Source organism: Melanostigma gelatinosum, assembly GCF_949748355.1.
Source record: "Melanostigma gelatinosum genome assembly, chromosome: 7".
Lineage (NCBI taxonomy): Eukaryota > Metazoa > Chordata > Actinopteri > Perciformes > Zoarcidae > Melanostigma > Melanostigma gelatinosum.
The window spans coordinates 21,262,986-21,281,469 of NC_136640.1; the positions used below are offsets into that span (position 1 = coordinate 21,262,986).

General features: G+C 43.2%; 3 protein-coding genes across 3 annotated transcripts; 1 reads left to right on the forward strand and 2 right to left on the reverse strand.

Moving 5' to 3' along the window:
• Positions 1-851: 851 nt before the first annotated feature.
• LOC306779381 (2-oxoisovalerate dehydrogenase subunit alpha, mitochondrial-like) lies at positions 852-6,090 on the reverse strand. The gene is made up of 8 exons (XM_079271265.1): positions 5,794-6,090; positions 4,180-4,356; positions 3,994-4,080; positions 3,796-3,904; positions 3,191-3,352; positions 2,832-3,038; positions 2,594-2,735; positions 852-1,866 (listed from the first exon to the last, which is right to left on the reverse strand). The coding sequence occupies exons 1-8, from the start codon at positions 5,908-5,910 to the stop codon at positions 1,524-1,526; spliced, it is 1,344 nt and encodes a 447-aa protein (XP_079127391.1). The 5' UTR covers positions 5,911-6,090; the 3' UTR covers positions 852-1,523.
• Positions 6,091-7,555: 1,465 nt separating this feature from the next.
• exosc5 (exosome component 5) lies at positions 7,556-12,715 on the forward strand. Its single transcript, XM_079272424.1, has 6 exons — positions 7,556-7,685; positions 8,463-8,576; positions 9,030-9,151; positions 9,242-9,382; positions 10,137-10,226; positions 10,446-12,715. The coding sequence occupies exons 1-6, from the start codon at positions 7,586-7,588 to the stop codon at positions 10,539-10,541; spliced, it is 663 nt and encodes a 220-aa protein (XP_079128550.1). The 5' UTR covers positions 7,556-7,585; the 3' UTR covers positions 10,542-12,715.
• Positions 12,716-12,840: 125 nt separating this feature from the next.
• tmem91 (transmembrane protein 91) lies at positions 12,841-17,413 on the reverse strand (the record flags this gene model as incomplete). The annotated part of the gene is made up of 3 exons (XM_079272596.1): positions 16,421-17,413; positions 14,373-14,519; positions 12,841-12,996 (listed from the first exon to the last, which is right to left on the reverse strand). Exons 1-3 carry the CDS (start codon positions 16,853-16,855, stop codon positions 12,841-12,843), a joined length of 738 nt encoding a protein of 245 aa, XP_079128722.1. The 5' UTR covers positions 16,856-17,413.
• Between the last annotated feature and the right edge of the window lie 1,071 nt (positions 17,414-18,484).

Below are 18,484 nucleotides of genomic sequence, written 5' to 3' on the forward strand. Positions count from 1 at the left end.
GCTTTTGCAAGTTGAGGCTGGCAAGTCTTTCTGGGTATGAGAGGTTGGAGAGGCCGTGCACTAGTCTAGTTGCGCGTCTCTGAACTTGTTCCAGGGCATCTTTGTCCCGCTTGAGTTTGGGCGACCAGACGACTGAGGCGTACTCGAGGTGAGGACGTACCAAGGACTTGTACAGGTGGAGAAATGATGTTTGATCCAAGGACTGGAACGTGTGTTTGATTGCTGCTAACACTCGGTTGGCCTTGGATACCTGGGTTTGGATGTGCCTGGAGAGTGAGAGGTTGCAGTCGATAATTACACCAAAGTCTTTCTCTTCTTGTGTGATTTGAAGCTGGTGGGTTGTGCCATCGTTGTTCCTCATCCGACGTCTACGCTGGGATGTGTTTTAAGGCTTTGGGGATTTCTCCTGAGGCAAACGCAGAATTTCAGACTTTTGACATCGTGGAGAAGAATCGTGAGAATCTGTGTGTAAATAAAAAGCTTATTCTGATTCACCGGCGCTCCCCACAGCAAATTAAGAAGTTGTGGAAGGGCATTCACAACCCCGTGTTGACTTGTTGAACAGGACTGATGACCAAAAGATGCAGCGATCAAAAAAGAGGAAACATTGACTTCAGCGACATGGTATGAACTAAAAGAGCAGTTCTGTTACTGCACTTGTATTTAAAAGTTACAACAGGACTGTCTTTCATCATAGGATAGAACCTTGAAAAATAGAGGAAACATTCAGCAGTATAAGTGTGAATTTCAGCATCACGGGTCAAGATTGTTCAATAAGTCAAATGGAACAAAAGTTCGATCTGTCATTGGCCTAACTTCCTTTTTGAATAAAAACGAATTCAACCAAGACGTTTGAAAGTTCCACCGTTTATTTTCCACAAAACACCAAAGATGTAACACAAGTCTACAGACCCATCTAAAATTTGGGCATGTATACCAAAACCATTTAAATAGGAAAGTTCTAGAACACAAGTTATTCAGTCACATACACAAGGAAACCTGTTAAATACCATAATCACTGGAGAGGACAGATGCAGGAAGAGGGAACGTACACAAGGGCCAACTTCCACCATTTATTGCTCGATTTGTATTCAAACTGCACCAGCTGTTTTTGCTACACTTTTTAAAAAAAACTAGTGCTGGGCAACGATTAAAATTTTTAATCACGATTAATCACATGGTTTTTATGCGATTAATCGCATTGTTATGGCAAAGTTAAATTATGAATTAAAATGTAGTGTATTGAAAAACAAAATTGGTGACCTTGTAATTACTGTGATATAGCATTCATAGGAGCGTGACTGCTGACGGTATATGTTAACTTAAGGCACCAAAACCCAGAGGCGTGAAGTACAATAGGTTTTGAAAGCGCAATCTTTTCTCCTCTTCCTCAAAGAAATGACACGTCATATCAAATCTATACTTTTATGACTACAGTAGAAGTGTGCAGCAGTTATTCATATTCTCAATCCTCACCCACATTAAGTCACCAAATCGAAACTCGTTCCATCCTGTGAATGCAGTTACTTAACATACTGGTCGAGCGGGTAGTGCTCTTTGTACTGCTGCAAGTGCCTCCACATGGAGTCTCTCTGTTTGTTCAGATTGGGCGTCATCTCCTGGTACACGTCGGTAAACATCAGCTCGGGACTGGGCTTGAGGCGCTTCTCAGCCTTCTCGAATGCCTCCATCACCATCTTGCGAGACTGCTTCCGCCAGCTCCTCTCGTCGTCCTCGCTCCACCAGCTACGGGCCGTCATGTAATGTCTCAGCCTGGAGATGGGATGGTCCTGCTTGTCCCAGTAGTTCACCTCGTCCACCGAGCGGTAGGCCGAGCTGTCGTCACTGGTGCTGTGGTGGCCAATTCTGAGGAAAGAGCGGAATTCTTAATTACTACAGCATTTTAGGGGGGGAGCGCATTTTTTAACTCATCAAATGTTCCTTGTCAAAAAGCATTTTGTTAAAATTGCAACCCTTTTAAAATTCTGTCACCTAATCCACTCCCTTAAATTTGAATGCTTCCCAGATATGTACTTTTAATATACAAGGTACAATTTAGAGCGGGAAATCAATCAAATAATTTCATGAACTATTTTTTTTTTTATAACTCAGATGTTTGCCTAAACCCGGTATTACACGGGCCCCGGGCGTAACGACTAGTATTCGTTGTCTCACTGAAGCCTCTCCCTGCTGTGCAGGAGCGCTCCACAAACATGACCATACACACACAAGTCAGTTTGGACAAAGTGAAGATTACTCCAGTTGACAACAACTAGGCTTGCTACCGTAACTAAGTTCAAGGAAACTTTTGCACGTATAAAGCCAATACTTTTACACACCTGTTCAATAAACATAATGTAGAAAAGTTAACGAGTAAGCTATTTTGTTGAGTTGCCTCTTAGTGAAGCCTCTGAACGACTTAAGTTCCCTCTAGTGAGCCGGGTTGTGCCCGGGGATTTAGTGTGAAGGGTAACGCGGCAGGAGTGAAGCGCTGATGTCAACAAGGTTGGAGTAATCAAGTTGTTGCCGTCTTGGAACCTCCGTGTTATTTTATTACCTTCATTCGCGCAGGCCTTACGTGTGCTCAACTAACCTGTAGGTCATCGCTTCAATGAGGAAGGGCTGGTTCTCGGCCACGGCTCTGCGGCGCGCCTCCTTTGTAGCGTTGTACACGGCAAACACATCGTTGCCATCGACGCGGATGGACAGCATGCCATACCCCGGCCCACGAGCGGCTGTTCAGTCGGAGAAAGAAAACGAAAAGTGTGTTCATGAGAGCGGCTGAGGACTTTAAATCGGACGCTGCAGGATACCACGCCGAGGCTTCTCACCGATGCCGTCGCCCCTGTACTGCTCGTTGGTGGGGGTGGAGATGGCGTAGCCGTTGTTACGACAGAAGAATATCAGAGGGCACTCCAGGGTGGCGGAGAAGTTGAAGCCGGCGTGTGCGTCCCCTTCGCTGGCCGCTCCCTCGCCGAAGTAACAGATCACGGCGCGGTTGATGTTCTCTCTCTTGATGGCGTATGCAGCTCCGGCCGCTGGAATGGACACATGAAGGCATGAATGTATATTTGTGTGTGTGTGTGTGTGTGTGTGTGTGTGTGTGTGTGTGTGTGTGTGTGTGTGTGTGTGCGCGCGTGCGTGCGTGCGTGCGTGCGCACGGACAGACAGGGTTAACACACACACTCACCCTGAGGAATCTGAGTGGCCAGAGGAGAGGAGATGGTGACGAAGTTCAGATCTTTGGAGCCATAGTGCACAGGCATCTGCCGGCCCTTGCCGAGGTCATCGGCGTTGGCGTAGCACTGAGCCATGAACATGTCCAGAGGAAAGCCGCGGTACAGCAGCACTCCTGCAGCGCAGCATGGGGGGGGGGGTTGAGATTCTTAGATAACTATGTTTTATTAAAGACATGTTCGCTGACTGGTCTATTTCTAGATGTATTTTATACTTTTTTTTTTCTTTTTCTGCTGTGTGGAATGGGACACACTTCAAATCATTGTGTTTCTAAATGACTGAACAACTGAATGCAGACGGATGTATTTCGACATCGGTGTGTTGCTGTCTGAATGAAGCATTGTTTGCCTCAGATGTCACCTGTCGCGTGAGTATTGAGCTCCAAAGCGATCACTGGCACACCTGTTTGCAAAAAATTGGCTAACAAGCCCCGGAGCAGAGATTTACTACGAAAGAAGGAAATGCAATTGGCTGTGATCACTATCAAAACTTTGAAAAGTAACCCTACATCTGCAAAGGAACTATTTCAGGAAAAACCACACGCCGTCCCGTCCTCACCAGCTTCTCTGTATTGACCGAAGACCATGTCGCTTGGGTCAAGAGCAGCAGCGCTACCAATATGCGTGCCCTCCTCACCATAGTTGGTCATGTAGAAGGAGATCCGGCCCTGGAAGAGAAACAAGTTAACACGCCTGCACAAAATTCTTGTGCTGTTTCCTTGTTCAATCGGGTGCATTTCAAGCGGAAAAACCTCACCTGTCTCTGTGACTCATAAAGAATGCGGTCCATTGTGTTCAGCAGAGTCATCTTCTGATAAAAGTTCAAAACTGTCTCTTTGGAGAGCTGAGCAGGGAACAAACACACAAAACAAGCAACGGATGAACTGAGTGAAGGTCATGGCGCCACTTTGAATTACCAGCGGCGTAGATAGGCTGACCGTACCTGAGGGTCTTGAGAGGGGTTGATGATGTTGCCCTGCCTGTCCATCACCCGGTACACTGGGATCCCAGAGATGACATTGGGCTGGATGAACTCAAGGTGATCCACAAACTCGGCTGAGGCTCCAGGGAACTGTGGCTTTTCCAGTGATGCGTCAAAGGGTTGCTGCCAGTGCACGGCCTGCAAGATTGAATACAAGCATTGTTTATTAATAACATCACTTTGGCAAAGCCAGGGCCCATCTCTAAAATAGACACCACAATGGTCCAGTCAGATTTCAATATAGCCACATTCCCTGTTTCAAAGAATTGCTACAATAGTTGTTAGTCACTGATTGTGTGTTTTGTGATTTAACATGTTTCAGCTTTAAACAGGGGATTTGATGGGATGCTGTCTCAATTCCATAACAATACTGTGCAGTACCTGGCTGTATAATAAATATAATAAGATTAAAATGTATCAGAACTGGATTATAATTGGTGATGCATTAATGTGTAGGTTACTGTAAGGGTGTAGGTGGTAGGTGTCTTAATGCATCATCTATAATGTATTAGTTGATTTGCATTTTGTGTTCATCTAAATCTACAAAGTAACTAATTAGGAATCAAATAAATTTTGTGGAGCAAAAACTACAATATTTATTAAAGTGTAATGGATTCGATGAATAAAGTAGCATAAAAGATGTGTGTTAACTTAAGTACAGCACTTCAATAAATATAGTTACGTCTTGAGTATTACATTGTGACACTTAATTTATGACTCAAAATACATTTATAGGAATAAAAAACATGTTTTATTTTTTAACAATTTTCCATCATTATCTACATTATAGAAAATATATTTTTGTGACGCACATCTGACAGAGACAGCAGATTGACAGTACAGCACAAATAACACCAGAAAATTAATTTGTATTTCAATAGAGTCGACAATAACAGTTTAAATGTTACGTTTGTTTTCGTGAAAGGTATTTCCACTTCAAGTTGAACTTGAAGACGGAAGTTTGATCCTCACGCCCCTTTGTTCGACCAATGGGAAAGCAGCTAAGCTAAAGCTTTAGACAGCCAGCTAGCTACCTAGCTTAGCTACCGATGTTTCCGTCACAACAACAAACACAAGATGCACCAGTGCCAGTCAAGCTTACATGGTACCCTTACATGTACCCTGTGGTTACATGGTAAAACATATATATATTCACAAACATGTTGACACCTTCAGGTTGCGCTTGATAAGGATGCGTTGGAAGATCGGTAGATAAATAACGCTACGTTAGTTTTGGCAAGGTTGTCAGCTAACGCTAAGCTAGCTGGCTCACAACCAATCGCGATAACGTTCAGTCAAGAATCCTTGATGATTCACCAACTCCAAACATTTCTCATCCTGACCATAAACACAACAATTTTATATTGTATATCTGCACTTAACTAACGTTATCTCGTCCCTAATAATTTAACGTGATAACGCGAGTTTTGATTTAGGGCCAAAATCAGACGACTTCTTCCAATACCCTGTGGTTGCTAAATCGACCTTCCGTGTTATTAAGTTAACCCGAGCTATCGAACAGCAACGTTACAACGCAGCAATGCGAATACAAATGTTGCCCGTGTTCAAACTTACACCGACTCTGAAGGCTCTGTGTTGAAGCAGCCTAGATGCCTTCAGTCCTGTCGTCTGACGAGCAGCATTGAAGCACACTCCATACATTTTGTTTATACTCCTCACAGCCGCCGCCATCGGGACAGTCCACAGCTAGCTTGTGCACAAGCTCGTCAGGAACGTTACACGCTACAGTATATGTGTTAGATTCACACGACAGAACGAGCTAACAAGAACAGTTTGATGGCCTTTCAGTCCGCAGCACTGACATTTGCATCCACAATCACACTTGCAGGGCGAATAGCTACAAACGGTCGAGTCGAGTCGACCACAATAATCATCACATCCGGTCACACCTTCACATTAAGAGTCAAGGTGACCAAAAGCACTTAGCAGTGTTTAGCAAAGGAACCGAGAGCAGTGGAAGAAATCAAATATTTTACGAAGGTAAAAGTAAGAATACCACAGTTTAGAATATTCATGGTGGCCATGCATTCAAAACTCTACTGGAATAGAAGTAGCCTACAAAGTACTCGCATAAAAACAAAAGGAATGTACCAAAAGCAAAAGTACTCATTATGCAGGGCAACCTTTCAGAATAATAAAATATACATAATATACATATATACAATTTATATGTATATATACATGTAAATAGTTTGAAATAATTGATGTAGTCAATGTGTACGTCATCAGCTGGTAAAGGTGGGGATAATTATAACTACTTTGTGTACTACTGGGTAACGTAAGCTTGGGAATTCGTTACATACCACATGATAAGCATGATAAATATTTAAAGGGCTTAAATACAGAACATATTCGTTTAATAAACCTTTAAGTCTTAACTCTTAGTTTGTAGGTAAACCAGGTCGCTTCCGGAATCACTTGAAGCTGAAGCCTCAGACCGTATAAATATGAATGCCTCAAACGTGTTTTGGGAGTGTAATTATACACCTGATAACCTTTTCCGCATTGCTTTGTCTCTTACCTAGACGCAGTTTATCCAGTGACCTTGTAAACACTGCAAGCACATTTTATAAGCTGTGCGAACATCCTGCAGTGACACATTATTTCCAGTGGTGGAGGAAGTACTCACATTTTTTTTAACACAAGTAGCAATAACATAGTTTATAAATAGTCTGTAACAAGTAAAAGTCCTGCATTCATACCGTAAGTAAAGTAAAAGTGATATTTTTGCAGAATGGCCCAAAAAGAATATGTAAGCATTGTTTCAGTGTTGCGGCTAGTAAAGTTAGGGCTAATTTGAAGTGCTACATGGGTAGCTTAATCAATAACAATAATGATCATCATCATAGCACATCATTGCTTCTTGGTTATAATTTGTATTAATCATCTGAATTTGCAGGTAGTAACTAAAGCTATCAACAATGTTTTGAAAATACTTTGCTGTCAAATGTAGTGGATTAGAAGTATAAAGTGGCATACTATGGAAATACTCAAGGAAAGTACAAATACCTAAAAAATGTACTTTGTATACAGAACTTTAGTAAATGTACATAGTTACTTTCCAACATATTTTCTTAAATTAATTGTGTGACAGTTTACAAGTGTCACTTTCCTCGTAAGGTTGCTCTAACTAATGTCAACACCTTCACGTGTCGTCTCCCTGTATAGACAGAAATATTCAGTCTGTACTAACATACATACACTTACATCTCACAAAATGATTCATGTGGTTACGTTTAGGTATTTACCCTTCATGTCATAAGTAAGGGCCCCAAACGGCAAAACAGATTGCGTCACTCGCCCGCGACAATCTAATCACGCCCATGGGTAGCAGCAGTCAAGCAGCATGATGGAAGTGTGCGGCTCTTCAAATGTTACTCTGAGAGAGTTTGGTTGCGAGCAGAGTTTACTGTCTCGACCTGACGGCTCTGCTTCCTTCATTCAAGGTAACACAGACTCAGAGGAACGTGACTCGCGGAGCCGACTGTAAGAGGCAGCGAGCTAGCAGCTGGGCTCGAGCTGGTGTTAGCCTACTTTAGCATCAAGAAGCTTTGGGCAAGTCAGTCATATGTTGGGTTGTGTGCAGGTTACCTTAGTTCAACACTTCATTCTTGCAGATATTTTATTTATTTAACTCAAAAATGGTCCTAACCATTGTGTGTCCATCGCTTAAATGTAACGTTAGCACCTGGCCAAAGTGGAGCTAATAATATGAATTACTTTATATATTGATGGGTAGCTTAACCTACTAATATATCGTAATTTCTTATTTAATTGATATTTATTGTTAATAATCTAAATCTTCAAAGTAACTCCAAAATGTGGTGGGCAAGAAGTAACGTTATAACGTAGCATATAATGGAAATACTCAAGTAACATACCCACACAGCTGAGTGCATTGTTGTTCTGTGCCTATATTTTTGTGCATCAACCTCACGTTTACATGGGTATTGTAGAAAATAAATCTAGTAATAAGCCTAAATACACACCGAGTAGTGGTTACCCCCGTGAGACGGAGCTGAGACGAGTGACTGCACACACCCGGTGCAGAGATCTGCAGAGATTACAATGAGAGCACATCTGTTGTGTGAGATACACGTATAGAGTACAATCAAACGTTTATAGCAGTGGTCGTTGCAGACACACCTCTACTACTAATTTCCCCACCTGGATCAGTGATGTATTTCCAGTGGAGTAACGCTGTCTTTTGTTCACATGGGAAGGAGACACAAGTGTGTTGGCAGCCACTTACGGACCAGCCGAGGTCAAAGTCAGTAAGGAGATCTATGACCGGGCAACACTGGAGGTGTTGATCCAGCCCAAAGTGGGACTGCCAAGTAAGTGATTATCTCATTTCCCATCATGCAGCTTTATTTCATGTGTTTATTGGGAGTCTAATGCAGTTCCTGAATGCTGTTCGGACACAATGTAGGCAGTTCAAATCTTCTATTTGAGTGATCATGTCTTCTATTTACTTTCTAGTGCTTATTTGCTTTGTTAATGTTCAGTTTGAATGTTGCACACACAGGCAGGATACTTTAGTGACAATGCAGTGTTGAAATTAGGACATATAGAACGGGAAAAATACTTAGGTTGTACGGAAATACATTTAAAAAAAGCTTTCTTCAGTGGGACTTAAGGAATTGAAGGTGCTTTAGGAGGCTAGCAACTGTTAATTTTACAGCCTTGTCCGCTTGTGGTGTGCAATAACGGCCATACCACAACACATCACTTGGTGGTGTAAGTGAGTCTGACTCACGTATGTATCCCAACATTTCTTTATTTTCTAGGTGTAAGGCAGCGATCACAAGAGCAGTGTGTGCGAGAAACCTGCGAGGCATCTCTGCTCTTGTCACTTCATCCTCGCTCCTCCCTCACCCTCATCCTTCAGCTGATACATGACGATGGTTCAGTATCCTTCAGTAAAGCTCTGCCGGTAGGGCGCTGAACCGGTATGTTAGAGGTGTTTCCTGGTCGGTGTGATTCCTTATCTGTTCCTCAGATCTTGTCCTGCTTTTTGAATGCAGCCTGCATGGCTCTTATTGATGCGGGCCTGCCCATGAGCTGCCTGTTCTGTGGCGTGACCTGTGCCATCGACGCAGACGGTCAAATCGTCACAGACCCCACTGCAGCGCAGGAAAAGGTAAATCTGAGCCTCATGTATTGTGTAAAACTAAAAAAACACCCCAAAGTCCTTTGTTTATTTAATTAAAGTTCCATAGTGACAAAATACATCCCACATAGGAAAATCTTAATAGTTCAGCTGAGAGGAAGCAATTTTCTCATAGGGTGAAGGGCATGAGATCAGTAAAATCATACATGTTTCATTGTACAGGAATAAAAAAGTACATTTAAAGACCTTTGATTTGTATAAAAATCATCTTTTGAGATATTTAAAGCATTGCTCGTGAATATTTAGTAGGTTTGAAAAGCCTTAAAACAGAGTTAATATACACTAGCAGTCATCTACAGGCCAGTCTAGTTAAAGTCCATGTCCGAGTAGAATTAGCTGTCCGTCTGTGCATTGCGCTTTCAGCTGTAAAACTGGATTTCACTCCATCTAAACTTGCGTAACTCCACGGTTTGCTGGAGTTCAAAAGACACTTTGGGAGAAGTCTTACACAAACGGGAGGCAGATTCAGATACAGTTGGCCACACCAAAAATGTGCCACCACTGACCGAACAGAGGAGGACAGAATTTCTCTTTAACGCATTATAACAGAACCATTGAATGACGAATTGATGATATGTAACTGACTTTGCCCCCCCCCCCCCTGTGGAAATTTCATTGTTTGACATTGTGCATCTCAACACAATTTGCATGTCCTCTCAGTCGGCACTGTCCCAATCCTCGCTGAATTCGTTAATTTGTTCTCGTCTGTGTCCACTCTCACCAGGGAAGTCGGGCTGTGATGACCTTCGCTATTGACAGCACAGCACGCAGAGTAATCATGTCGTCCACCAAAGGGTCGTTTTCAGTCCACGAGGTCGGTAAATAAATGAGCAAATATGCAACATTGTCAAATGTGCAACATTGTCAAATGTTGTTTTTTGGGAATCATGCCTGATGTGTGATTTCCAGATGTGTTGGACATAAAGTGACGCTTTACTCTGTCAGTGATCTGTCTGGTGATAACAAGATGCTTTTTCAGACTCTGCCTCTAGTTGTAGCGCAGACCTTTCACATTTGTTGTTTTCCCCTCCAGCTGCAGCAGTGCATTGCAGTCAGTCAGAAAGCATCAGAGAAAATCTTCCAGTTCTACAGAGACTCTGTCAAGCGCCGATACTCCAAAACCCTCTGATGAAGCAGCAGCAGCTCTTCTTTTTTCTACTCTTGCTTCTTCTTTTTTTTCACAATGATTTTAAATACTGATGTTGTCATAAAACATTTATTCACCACTCTGGGCTGCCTTTGCTTCAGTTGTAGTCAGCTGTGAAGCGTAAGGTTTACATTTGGATGCCGTTCAACTGTTAAGTGAGGGTGCAAAATAAAAAAGAGCAGAGATGAATGTCATACAAGTGCATTTATTGGGATTCATTGATTATTCTCTCCGTTTAATATTTACATGTATTAAAAGGAAGTGGAATAAATATCTCTTGTACTAACTCATTTGCCACAACCTTTGACCTTTTCATTGACAATCTATACAAGTGATACAAAGTGAGACAAATCTGACTGGAGCCCGTCAGGCGGTCCGTTGAGTCAATCCACAATAAATGCTCACATCTAAATCACTAATTGTGGTAACTCGGCTGTAACAACAAAGGGTCTTTTTATTCTTCATTGACACAAATGTCCAGTGGAGACAGGACGGCTCGGGATTGTCAGGACTGGACGACGCCGCGCTGACTCGGGTTAGTGCAGCATTACTGCAGCACATCAACAGCGATAGCTGAGATATCACAGGTGTGTCTACATACACCGCTGACAGTGACCTTTACATATTATCAGCTCAGTCTTGATACAACACTGGGTTTGCAGGAAACAAAGTATTTGCAGTTCATCAGGAGACTATAAAAACTATACATCTAAATAGAAAACATCAACTTTTACTGTAGTCTTTTTTTTTTCTTTTTTTTTTTTTTGCTTAAATCATTTGCTTTTGAGGTCCCTTGTTCACTGCTTCCTCAATGGCACATTTAAGCTCAAACCAATATGGCCAGAGTGTTTGACTTTTACCAAAGCTGGGTTTCTTTGCAAAAGTTGCGGACCAAATGAAGGAAGTGATCGTAGCTCGGAGCAGGTTTGTACACGGCAAACTACAAACTGGCCATGCAGGTTTCTGTCGTGACCGAAATGGAGAATTTACTGACTCATGCATCACGTGGCTGAGCGCTAAGATGTCTCGCCAGGCAACCTTTTTCTTTTCTTTTTTTTTACCCCTTTGCTCATCTGAACAAAGTGTTACTGTTTGCTTACGTAAGTTTGAGTAGCCAACTTCATTTTCAAGTTTCTCATACGGCAAGAAGCAACTTTCTGAAGGATTTCAGTCCTTTTCAAGGAGAAAGTAGCAGAATCTATATTTGGAGAGCGCGGAGCAGCAGCCTGGTTGCTTCTATTCATGGAACAGCTCATAAAAGGATCATCCTTAGAGTATCTTCCATATTTTTGGCACTTTTCCTTGCATGTCTGCACCTCTCGTCTATGTCATCATTTCTTAACACTGTATACAGAAGCAGCTCACACCAACACTTTGCTCTTCATTTGACAAGTCCTGAAGTTATATTTATTCTTCTTATATAATGGCACTATATGTTTGTTTTTTTCATTTCGTTTTTGTTTGTGCAATCAAAAATAAAGATACTTATTGAACTTGGCATTAAAGAAAGCAGATTGATTTTGTTCTGCAGGTTAACACTTGTGATGCAGAATGTGAAGTCAGGATGTGCATGTGCAGTGTGTTCCCTGTGGGTCCCTCTCTCTCTGGCCGCAAGAGGAGCAACAAATTCTGGCTTCTCTGAAAGAATAACGCTTCTGGCTCCACATATAAAGAAAAAAAGCTCTGGGCCCTCAAAGCCTTCCCCAGCTTTCACCCCACCAGCGACAGCACAACGAGGTCCATCAGGATTTAGCTCCTTGCCTCCGCTCGGCTCCTCCCAGGCGGACCCTCACTTCTCTTTCCGTTTCCACTGACGGTGATATCTACAGTGTTGCGATAACATCTGCATTTGTTGTCCCAGTTTTTTTTGTTTTTTTTTTACTTCAGTGATGTTTAACATGTGATGACGACGACAGCACAAATCGAAAGGATGGGAGGTAACTTAAGTCCTCGTGTGACAACATGAATCACATTTACAGACAGAATCTTCGATATGGAGTGTAGGACTGTCCTCTGAGCAGAATAATGTCCTGATCCAATTAGAGGTGATTGTGATCTACAGCAGCTCTCCTGTCCTTTTCCAGTTGGTGTAGGGTGAACGGACAAACAATGTGATTATTTTACATTTGTGTTAGTGTTCATGAGATGTGTGAGAGGTCATTGTGTGTGTGTGTGTGTGTGTGTGTGTGTGTGTGTGTGTGTGTGTGTGTGTGTGTGTGTGTGTGTGTGTGTGTGTGTGTGTGCGTGAGTCTGTGTGTGTGTGTAGTAGTAGTAATTGCTTTTATGGTGGTTTTCCAGACAGGTAGGAAATCAACGCAGCGATGGCACAGATGTACGTGATGATCCCAAACACAATGGAGAGCACCGAGAGCCACAGAGCCTGGCGAGACGCTGCGTTGGCCCCCTGAAAATCCCCCTCAGCCGAGGCCTTGTTGGTCTGGAGGAGACAGCAGAGTAAGATAAGGATTAGAAGTGTGTGTGTGTGGGGGGGTCGGGGGGGCATTCGTCATCGTTTGTCAATGTCCTCCCTGGCCTCCACTTTCCTCTTCCACTCATTCCAGTCACACGCTAAGCCCATATTATGCTCCATCACTTTCTCCTTCCTCCCTCCTTCCTCTCCCCCTCCAGTCCTCGTCATTGACTCTGACCTCTGTTTTAGGCGGCACTCAACAATATTGGACATCTATCACTTTGGGGCTTCTTGTTATGACTCTAATTAAACCTTAACGAAGGCCATTGATCTGATCAAAAGGCCTTTGCAGCTTGCTGCCAGTTAGCTCTGTAAAAACGTGAATGGGGTTTCTCCCCCCTCCCCCCTGCACTGCTGGAAGGATGCCTTTATAAACTAAGGGCCCTCTGGCGACTAGAGATAGAGATGTTATGGGCTTTTCCACACTGTCACTGATTGTAGTGCCTGATGAGATAGTTGGTGCAGTGTTGTCCCCTTTTCCCTTTGGTCTGCTCCATTTTTCCACCAGCCTTGTCTTAGAAGAGATTGATAATCTCAGCTATCAAATTAACACTGAGTGAGACTGATTTTGAACAGCAAGAGGAGAGAAAACATATAAACTGGCATATATATATATATATATATATATATATATATATATATATATATATATATATATATATATACTGCATACACACAACTAACTAATATATGTAAGTGATGGGAAGGTTGTGAACATGTTTATCTCATGCAAATATCGACACTGAGTTGTTGGTTTTTTAAAGCATCTTAATAAAGATTCTGTATAAAAAGATCCACATAGTAGAGGACATGTATAGTATGAAAAAGGTGATTTATAGATAATTGACTAAAAATGCATTGTATGAATATGATTAAAATATATTAAACGGATCATGTTTTGTGAAGATGTTTTAATATGCATGACACTTGAATAGACAGTCGTAGCAGCAGTAGAAGGTCAAGATGTTTCAATAATGGAAAGGAAATCTATCAACGATATGTATTGACCCAATGAAGTAAATCAATAAATCTGTCTAAATTATGGGAGAGAGACACTGTTTCTGAATAGTATTTCTAAAATATTCTCTAAATATAAACAAAACTAAAAAAAATGCACATCCTCATGCATTTCTCCATTGGATTGTATACCAGTTCAAACCTCTTGTGGCATAATTCTGTAAATATAGGTGTAATGCCCCCAGACTAAATTTAGACCCATAATGCCCATAATGGTATGAAATCACCCGTGGCTGTGAACTACAGTGCCAGGTAGTATCTTGTCAGCTGGACTGAGTGCGTATGTGCACGTGCGTGTGTGTGTGTGTGTGTGTGTGTGTGTGTACCTTCTGTGAAAGGTAGAAGGCAGCGATGCCCAGGGGCCAGAAGCAGCAGAGCATGGAGAAGAAGGCCAGACCCAGGTAGTCCTGAGGGATCATCAGAGGGAAGTTGCTCTCACTGTCTGTATCACTGAAGTCATCAATGGATGAGTCCTGGGATACAAACAGAGCGCACCTAGGTTGAGTTCAGGTTAAAGTGCAGAAGGAAACCTCACAGGTGGGTTTGTTTGCAGAGGATTTGAGATATTTGTCTTTCGGATTTCTGCTATAGTTAGCAATACAGTGTGTTTCTCCACTTTGATCAGATTTATTGAGGTAAAACAATTAAAACCAAAACTATGTCCACAGCCAGATGAGGATGAGTAAGATTTACATTATTTTGTAATTGAACCGACCCTTTGGACTCAAAGCTTAATAATTGTTTCAAGTGTATACGACAATGTTTGATATTATTAAATCTCAAAGTTGCATTAAACACTCAGAGATAATATGCTCTAACACCAAGTCCGTGTTTTATGGCCGCATTATAAGCATGCTTGTGTTGTTGTGCTCCCGTCTTCCACAACAACTGTAAAACCTTTGCTGGTGCCTGTGAGCTAATGTGACTGAATGGGGTTAGCCTGGATGTGCACTAGCTCTGCTGACCGCAGCCGTTTCGTGACTCATGCATCTTCTTGAAACAGCTGCATATTCAATCCGACTTCCTCTCTCTCACTCCGACACTGTCACATTGCTCTGCTTCTTTCATTGTGCATTTTCCATAGATGCGCCTGCAAATGCTTCGTAGACCAGCATCCCTTTAAAAACAAAACAAAAAGCTGCTTTAACATTAAAGAAGATCCGTCAGAGGAAAATCAAGAGTACGTCAAGACAAACGGTTCTTTAAAAGGTCTCTCCTGCTATGGCATGGTACTGATCATTCAGCATGAAGCAGTGATGGAGTCTGACTCCTCTGACTGGGGGTTCGGAGTGAAACAAGGGAGAAGGAGATGTTGCGTGGTGCCTCTTTGAAGTCACTGCAAGGTTGTATTCCCACCGGCCTGCACCTTTTGCATCGCTGCACTACTGCCAGCATTCAGAATGAGCTGGAGAGAAAAAAATATCTTTTTGTGTGCTGTTCTTTTGTCCTTGACCGGAACTTTGCAGCAGCCTCTTCATTTTAACGGTGTGTGTGTGTGTGTGTGTGTGTGTGTGTCCGCTTGCTTGTGTTCACAATCAAAGCAATAATTGTAAAAACGGCTTCCAGCCTTTTAGTTCTCAGTGGGTGATTAGACCTTTGTGATATAACCTTGGCCAGAGAATTTTCCTAATTATCTAAACAGCCAGCGGCTACTTACTTGTGACATTTACAGCATATACATTCTCATGTTGACTCCCAAAACATCAGATGACCACTGTAAGAGTCTTAAAGCTCATTTACATCTCCCTGCAGGGTGGGCTATGCTCGGTGATCTATGAAATAGAACTGGCATCCTCCATCGCTGCTGTAGTGTCATTACCTGCACCGCAGCAGGAGAGAGGAGCTTTATGTAATCTGGCTTTTTGACAGTGAGCATTCAATTGCTGCCTTCCCCGGAAATGCACTGCTCATATGTCTATTTTAAGTTCCTCTTTGGCTCCCGGAGTCTGAGAGTAGGAGAGTCTCTCTTGCTTTTTATGCAAAACTCCTACAAGCCATGAAGAGGACATGGGAGAAATGAAATGGACGGATATGATGATTATTTATGTGTGTAAACAATAAGTCAATTAATTGAAGAAAATGAATCTGCAACTATTTTGAGAATTCGATTCATCCAGCATGGCTCCCTGACTCAGCTTCTCCAGTGTTAGGATTTGCTGCTTTTCTCTGTTGTATATCGTTGTGAACTGAATATCATTCGTTTGGACTGTCGGTTGGACAAACAAGACATTTGAAGATGTCCTCTTGGACAGAGACTATTTACGTTTTGTTTGAAATTAATGCTTGATTTGACAATTTGTAATTCAAATAGAAAAACTCTGTTTTCAGTACACATGAAAGAAACACTCTGAGCATCATGTGAGTGATGTCTTACGTCAGAGTCGGGGAGCAGGTCGTCCTCATCATCAGTGCTGTAGGACATACTGTGGAAGTCCTGTGTCTCGGCCAGCAGCTTCCTCTCCAGCGTGGAGCTGGGCCGAATGTCCACAAAGGTGGTCTCCAGGTAGTCTTTGCTGAGCAGGGAGTCCGCATGGCCCCAGATGGGAGCCGGCGGGTAAAAGGACTCCAGCGTGCGCGGTAAGGAGCAAGGGTCCAGTGGCTGCTGCTGCTGAAGCTCAGGACGATGTCCACAATAGCCCCTCCACGCTAAGGGGGGGTAGGCCATGTCCTCCTCACACTTCACCAAGATGCCCTTGAACATCCCGCCAGGGGCCTGTCCAGTCCCGGGCCCCAGCGCCGTCCCCGATGCTCGGCTGTTATTGGGCTGTTCTCCCAGAAGAGGGTGCTCCAGCTCGTCTATATTCTCCATCCCTCTCTTTTATTACCAACCGCACAAGAGGCCACCACATCAACAACCAAATGTAATCTACAAATCGGTCTGCGACTCCCTGAAGAGTGTCCAATGGGTTTACGCAAAGGCAGCTGCTTTGGTGGCCTTAGTGTTTCGGTGATAATCCATCCGTAATCCTATTCTTTAATTTTTCTCTTATTTCAGGCCTCTGTCCAGAGGCCGACAACACATGCCGGCTTTATGAAATATCCTTAATGTTCCGGTGGTACCCTTCTCCTGTGTGCTATGGGGTGTGCTGAAGTTGAGCAGGGGATTCGAGATCCTCTTTTCCTCACATGTCATAAGCTACTTGTTTCAGGGCTTGATGGCTCAGGGTTTGCCCCGCGTCTTCCATTTCACATGATTGAGTGCGTCAGCGGTCATGAATATGCAATGGTTACCACTTTCTCTCTCATACAATATGGAAATGTCCAATTCTGATGATGGAGGACCCTGATTAGCCCCTGACAGGCTAACGAAAACACTAGGAAATGGTTTTTCAGTGCAATCTGCCCTCAGGAACTCATGGAAACTGTCTCAGGCAATAAAATACAAAGTCTCACGAATCCAAGCACAGTGTCATGTTATCAGCATGAAAACTCTGGATGTCAATCTTTCCCATCAACCGCTTTGGATGCAAATGGGTACTGACTGACTTGTGAGTGGAGAAATGATTGTGAAGACAATAACAAAAAAGACTTTCAGTCCGTCGTGACATACAGTGGTGTGTTTGTTTGCGCTGGCCCTCCAAATGACTTGGACGCACAGTGGGGGTGTTTTGAAGCTTGCACATGCACAACCTCCGGCAGCAGTCAAACTAGTGGTGCAAAGAACGGATTGGGGCCATATTTGAGGGCAGTTAATCTGTAAAAGCAACACGGCTCCAGAAATAGAATCCTATGGCGCACGTCGGCAGGTCAGCGGGTCAGCGGGCCCGCCAACAAGCCGGTTCCTCTGCTGTTGCTGCAGGAAGCCATGAGGTAGAAATCAAGAAGTCCCCCCGCTGTTGATTTATGGCCGTGTGTTTGCTGCCTGGCTCGGCGGCGCTCCTTCGGGACATGTATTTTTAATGTACCCCCCCCGTCCACCTTCAGAGGGTTTCAGTCGGGACAGACGAGGAGTCGGGCAGCTCTCTATCCCGTTCGATGATGACGAGGAGGTCTGTTGAGAGAGGCGCACGGTCACACAAGATATTTAGACTTCACAAGCTGAACTGCCACGGCTCCAGTTTGGACCAGAGAGTTATTATTCCTCACACACATACACACACACTACTTGGGCTACATGCCTAAACTTAACCCCAACCCCAACTTCACATCAGATACAGGACGTCAGCAGGGTAGTGCTACTGTGTGAAATAATAACTGTCCCCGGGTGTTGGAGAGAACATGGGACACACTGTAACTCGGCACATTAGTTACCGCAGCGCTGCAACGTGGCCTAAGCATTCGTGATATCCCTTATGCAAGACAGCGCCAACATCAGTAGCCGATGTAACATTCACAGCTCTTTAAAACGGCCGCATGCTAGTTTTCCAATGGCAAAGGACATTGTAATCGTGTCGACATTCTAGTTGCTTAGAAACTGTCGTGTTCTTTCCTGCCCTTG

Bases quoted from the DNA above. Each gene is read 5' to 3' on its own strand.
- LOC306779381 (XM_079271265.1), bottom strand. From the start codon at position 5,910: ATGGCGGCGGCTGTGAGGAGTATAAACAAAATGTATGGAGTGTGCTTC. The intron at 3,039-3,190 runs GTGAGTGTGTGT...TGTCCATTCCAG, and splicing joins GGCCACTCAGATTCCTCAGG to CGGCCGGAGCTGCATACGCC. The intron at 1,867-2,593 runs GTTAGTTGAGCA...CTCTTTCCTCAG, and splicing joins ATTGAAGCGATGACCTACAG to AATTGGCCACCACAGCACCA.
- exosc5 (XM_079272424.1), top strand. From the start codon at position 7,586: ATGATGGAAGTGTGCGGCTCTTCAAATGTTACTCTGAGAGAGTTTGGT. The intron at 8,577-9,029 runs GTAAGTGATTAT...TTTATTTTCTAG, and splicing joins GCCCAAAGTGGGACTGCCAA to GTGTAAGGCAGCGATCACAA. The intron at 9,152-9,241 runs GTATCCTTCAGT...TCTGTTCCTCAG, and splicing joins TGATACATGACGATGGTTCA to ATCTTGTCCTGCTTTTTGAA.